Source organism: Zea mays, chromosome 6 (genome assembly GCF_902167145.1).
Source record: "Zea mays cultivar B73 chromosome 6, Zm-B73-REFERENCE-NAM-5.0, whole genome shotgun sequence".
Classification (NCBI taxonomy): Eukaryota; Viridiplantae; Streptophyta; class Magnoliopsida; order Poales; family Poaceae; genus Zea; species Zea mays.
The window spans coordinates 106,706,685-106,712,455 of NC_050101.1; the positions used below are offsets into that span (position 1 = coordinate 106,706,685).

At 45.2% G+C, this 5,771-nt stretch overlaps 1 protein-coding gene across 1 annotated transcript; it reads right to left on the bottom strand.

Moving 5' to 3' along the window:
- Nucleotides 1-923: 923 nt before the first annotated feature.
- LOC118472310 (uncharacterized) lies at nucleotides 924-4,719 on the bottom strand. Its single transcript, XM_035960294.1, has 3 exons — nucleotides 4,259-4,719; nucleotides 2,099-2,210; nucleotides 924-1,132 (listed from the first exon to the last, which is right to left on the bottom strand). The coding sequence occupies exons 1-3, from the start codon at nucleotides 4,717-4,719 to the stop codon at nucleotides 947-949; spliced, it is 759 nt and encodes a 252-aa protein (XP_035816187.1). The 3' UTR covers nucleotides 924-946.
- Nucleotides 4,720-5,771: the final 1,052 nt, after the last annotated feature.

Genomic DNA, 5,771 nt, shown 5'->3' on the forward strand with positions numbered 1-5,771 from the left:
TAAGACAAGACTCACGAAATGGCGAAATGGAGAAAACAATCACGAGTAAGGTAGGTAAGGTTCCAACAGAATGGTTGAAGTAAAATAAAATATTACCGAGGGAAGTTATATGGAAACGATGAGATCATTAAGGATGTGAGGAATGGAACGATCGCTCATGGATCATGAAGAAACAAAGGTGGTCAAGAGTATGTAAACTGAAATGTTAAACAAACATTGGGGTACAAAGGTAAGCATTTATATAAAAAGTAAGAGTATGCAAGATTACGAAGGTGCGAGCATACCAAGACCAAGGGAGTACGAATTGCCGAAAGATAGCAACTTAACAACAGAATAGGAAAGGGTCTCAAAAGACAGGATGATCATGGACATATAAACTGAAGTGTTTAAGTAGGCAGTAGAAATTCAGAGGTAAGTACTTGAAACAAGAGTATTAAAGGAATACAAGCATGTCAATACCAAAGGACTAGAGTTTGCCAGATAGTAGCAATTTAATGAAGAAAGAGAAAAGAATCCCAAAAAGACAAGAAGGTTATGGTCAGGGGGCATCTACAAAGATGACGCAAGCACAAGAGTGAGATCAGATCTAATAGATTGAGAGAAGTATAGACCATACTAGAATAAAATACTTTTTGGCAAGGGGGCATATAGGAGCACAACATAGAATTAGTCGAGGTGACTAATATTTTGAATCAGAATCAAGGATGAGGTGAAGTAATAATCAATAAGTCCTTAAAACGGCCAGTGCTACTCTAGCATAGCGGTCCTACAGTCAGCAAGGCTTTGATACCACTTATGTCACACCCGGTTTTGGAAGGTAAACCGAATGCGAACCATGTACGTGCCAGGATCAGAACTCACGTACATAGCGATTACATAAATGACTCATCATAGCACAATGCTTCGAATAACAATAAAAGGTAAGTAATAATATGAAAGATTAGAGTCATTTACATAGTAAAATCAAAGTACACAGAATAGAAACGTAGCCAACGTAAATAAACCCACCACAGGCAGCTGACTGGGGGGAGGTCGCTAGCCTAATCCTCGAACTCGTCGAAGCCCTAGAACTCCTGGAGATCCGCCTCGACGCCTTCTTCTTTACCTGAGCATAGATTGCACCAAAGGCAACCTGGTGTTTTGTGAAAGCAAGGGTGAGTACACATCAACGTACTCAGCAAATGTCCCGTTTGGCTGTAGTGGACTAGCTTTATGTGGGGTTAAGCTCTAGCAGTTGCTTTTAGTTGGTCAAGTATTTATTATTAGTGGAAGCCAAGTTTTAGTAATAGCCAACCCGTGAACCATTTCCTCATCGAGAAAACATCATTATCATCATCGAGTCAAAACCATCAATAGAACCATTGTATCTCATATCATATGTATCTCTAATCAAAGAGGATCCCAAGGTCGCTCATAACCGTGAGCACGGCTGATATATCAGTTTCTAACCCTCTGCAGAGGTCGCACACTTTACCCATGAGCCGTGATTCCCGTTTTGCCCGGGGATCATGACTCCCCATTGATCACTTCCTAGGTGGTCCGGCAGGGTATCACTACGTAGCTTTTACAAAGATTCCCTAGAGGTCATAGCCGCCCGTTAGGTTTCTCCAGTTTGATAAACACAGTACCCCTCCTCGCAGGAGGGTGACTAACAAAAAGCAAAACGAAAGAACCTCAGCACTCAGCCTCGGCAGAGCAAGCACTGTGCCTGGACCCCATTGACGGCACGACGGCGAGGCAACTACACCTCTAGTTCCTCTAATTAATTAGCTAAGGGCATCCCATTTCATCCTCATGGTTGCACTGTTATCTCAGGTGGTCTCTCAACGAACAGGTCCTTACGGAGAGGCACTCGAGAAACAGCCCGAACCCCCTAAAGTATCACAATATCCTCATCAGGATAACATCATCGTATCATAAATATTCACAGCATGTTCATTGATTATAGTAAAGCAATAGCATGAAGCTAACCATAATAACCCAAAAGGTAATCAAGGACAAGGTAAATACAAAACTAGTCCATCCTTAGGTTTCAATTAAGTAGTGTGGGACAGTGAATTATAAATAGATAGGACATAATGGGTCAGAGGACACTTGCCTTCATCAAACAGATGCTCAGGGTGTTCAATGTTGTAGACCTCAAAAAGCTTGATCTCTTGGTCGCCAACGCTCGATCTTTGATCCCTTGAAGCTTGGAAACAGATCGCAATCTATTCGCGACGCAAAGCGAAGACAAACAGGCACAAGCAAACAAACATATATATGCATAAGAACATTACACCATGCCAAAAAGAACATAATAAAGCATGCAAAACGAAATAGAGCGCGTTACTACGGTCACGCGAGGAAAAAGAAATGCGATAGTCGGAGCTACGGTTGGGAAGTTGGCGCGTTAACGTTGAACAAGTATTAGCTATAACTTCTAGTTCAACTTTATCAAATATAAATATTATACATCAGCCAGTTCAATTAATCTGCTACACTAACGGCTATCAGTTAAATAAATAATTTAATTAAAAAGAGAGATTCTAAGCGAGATGAATTTATGACACGTGAAACTGCACGACAGCGTGCAAACGACGCGTGGACACGCGCGACATAGCACGCTGACGATACACGAAACAGCGCGCACGACGAGCGCGAACGTCGCGCCAACCAGCACGCCACCAAGTGCGGAACAACACGCGTGCCAGACGAGGAAAACTAAATAGGTGATGCGTTTATACCAAACCAATATTAAATAATTAAAAGCAGTTAAGTTAATATTGGTCATGTTAATATTTATTATAAAAGCGCAGTTGAACAGTATATATTTAATCTAATTGAAATATTAGTCTAATAAATATTAGTCGAGCGAACCTTAAGTTAATTATCTAACATATATGACCTGATGGATTAACGGTACTAACATGAGTGCTTATAAGCTAAAACAATTTATTATCACGCGCAGACGCCGCGCGACACACGTGATCGACAAGCGAGATACGCGTGAACAATGCGCGGCAAGGCGAGCGACATGTGTAAATGGCACACACGACGCACGCAAACGACGTGTGACAACGTGTGCGAACAGCACGCATGACACGCGTGAACGACGCGCGACAACACGCGAATAACGCACGAACTAGACGCACGAACAACACGACGACGACGAGCGCCACATATGCGAACAGCACGAGAGGCGAGTGCGAAAAGCACGAGCAGCACGTGCGACAACTCGCAAGCAATGTGCGGCTACATCGCAAGCTGTGAACTCGCAAACGCTACAGCGAGGCGACGACGTGCGTGAACAGCGCGACGAGCGGGGAACCATTAACAGATGTCGTGTTTACAATGAACAAATGTTAAATAAACAACTAAATAAATATTTAGGTTGGCATGACTCATGTTAACGTTTATTTATACTTGCGCAAATTAAAATTATACATTAGTTTTGATTAGGTCACTACTTTAATAACCATCGGATAAACAAATGATCAATTAATTAGTTAAAAAGATGTGGCACGATATAATAATATTATTAACTCGTCGGTGACGATATTACGAAGCTCATGCAAATTGAACGAAGAGAATTGGATTTATAACGCAACATATATCAAATATTTAACACTTCGGGGATTTTAAGCGATGCGACTAATTATTATTGCTAGCGGTTGGCCACACCTATGGTCTCACCAGACGTAGCCATAGAAGATCCCAAGCTTAGGATCACATGTGGCTAGCTTCTTCCCATTCTTTTTACAACCGCACGGACACGGCAAGGGGATTTCTTCTTCGTTGAACAGCAGCATAGAAGAGAGAGAGAGAGGACCGTCCATGGGACTCGGCAGGAGCTGCAGGAGCTAGACGAGGGCAGGTTCGGCTGAGGCAGCCAGCTGCGCTACCAGCAGGGGACACACACGCCCGGGCGTCATCGCGCCTGCCCATGGCTGGACGCACGAGCACTGCACAGGGGTGGGATGGATCCTGTCGCGCTGGGGAAGTGGAGGCCAGGGGGCGAGGCGATGCCGGTGGGAGGGGACACTATCACGAGCGTGCGTGGCGACTTGCGGAGCAGCAACGGTGAGGCTCGGCAAGCGCTGTGTTGATGCACGACGGCTGACGGCCATGGCCGGCGCGGCTACATCTCTACAACACGGTGGCATAGCGGGCAAGGCAGGGTAGCAGACAGCAGCGCGGCGTTGGGGTGAGTGATAGCAGATCGACATCAAGACGAGGTCCGAGAAAAGAAATCAAACGACGCATGATATTTTCTCACCTCGAAACGGATCTCGACGGAGAATGTCGCGGCAACGGCTTAACGGAGCTTCGGCACGGCGGGGAGTGAACACGGCAGTTTCCCAAGAGCCGCAAGTCTTGGGACGGAGGTTCGTGGCCGACGTCAGTTCTCCTGTGTGCTTGGTGCAGGGACAACGGCGATCTGCTCGGGGAGACTCGACATGCGGCAAGCGCGGCGGATATTGGTGAGAGAGGAGGCGACGTGGGCGTGAGCTGGCCGAGCGGGGCAGCGGCAGAAGCGGTTGGGCGGTTTTTGTGCGCGCGCGTTGGGGGCGAGGTGCAGGCGGTTGCTGACCGACCGACGTGGCTGCGTACGCCGTGCGCGCTGGGGGCGAGCGCGGAGGGGTCGGCTGCGTGCGTGCTAGATGCTGGGTCGGGGAGCGGACTGGGCTCGCTAGGGAAGGAGGGGAAGGGGAAAAGGTCTTTTTTTATTGTTTCCATTCTTTTTCTTTATTCGTTCTCTTTTTCCAATTAAATTTATACATAAGAATGATCCACGAATCAAATAGATGCACACTCAAGGCAACACGTCTGACAAAAATAATTGTGTTACAGCATGATGCAACAACCATTATTCCCTTAAGGTTTTGTTAATACATCTAACAGTTATATATATATAATATTCCTCCACTATTTTGAAAAGATAAAGAAGGACAAGGGGGAAAAGGGTAACATTCGAATTTGGTGGATATTAGAAAAGAAATTTTTATACCCCCAAATTCAGGGTGTTACACAGGCCAGAAGCAACAACGCACCAGTCCAACCCAATGGTTGTTTCAAGTGCGGTGAGCTGGGCCACTATGCTAACAACTACCCAAGGCGCAACCAGCAGACACCTCAGAAAAGCAATAATCAGAGAAATGACCAAAACACCCCCGCTCGTGGATCTGCACAGAACAAGACTCCGCAGAACCAGAGTAGAGGAAGGGTCAATCACGTCACCGCAGAATCAGTGCCTGAGGATGCCGACGTAGTGTATGGTATGTTCCTTGTTAACTCCATACATGCATCAGTTTTATTTGACTCTGGAACATCGCTTTCGTTTATAACTGAGTCATTTGTGGAAAAACATAACATACCAAAGTACCCTCTTAAGAAGACGTTACATATTAGTTCACCAAGAGGTGACATGAAGGCTACACACTCATGCCCCCATGTTAATCTCAAGATTCAAAGAATAGATTTTTCAGTCAACCTAGTGGTTCTAGGATCCAATGGTATTGATGTGATTCTTGGATGCAACTGGTTGAAAAGTTGTGATGGAGTGATACAGTGTGCCAACGGAATAATTATGTTGACAAGTCCTCAAGGTGAAAGAATCCAAGTTAGCATAGACAAGTCAACAGATGCAAAAGGGAAGACAGTGATCAATCACTTGGAAGAAAAGCCCTTGGAAAATATCAAGGTAGTGTGTGAGTACCCAGACATATTTCTGGAGGAATTACCAGGTATGTCACCTGACCGTGATATAGAGTTTTCTATTGAATTATTAC

What these genes read in the sequence shown, in the direction of transcription:
- LOC118472310 (XM_035960294.1), bottom strand. Translation starts at nt 4,719, where the DNA reads ATGGAAACAATAAAAAAAGACCTTTTCCCCTTCCCCTCCTTCCCTAGC. An exon ending in CCGTCGAGATCCGTTTCGAG is followed by an intron (nt 2,211 to 4,258) that starts GTGAGAAAATAT and finishes CGTCGCGAATAG; the next exon opens with ATTGCGATCTGTTTCCAAGC. An exon ending in TGAGCATCTGTTTGATGAAG is followed by an intron (nt 1,133 to 2,098) that starts GCAAGTGTCCTC and finishes ACAAAACACCAG; the next exon opens with GTTGCCTTTGGTGCAATCTA.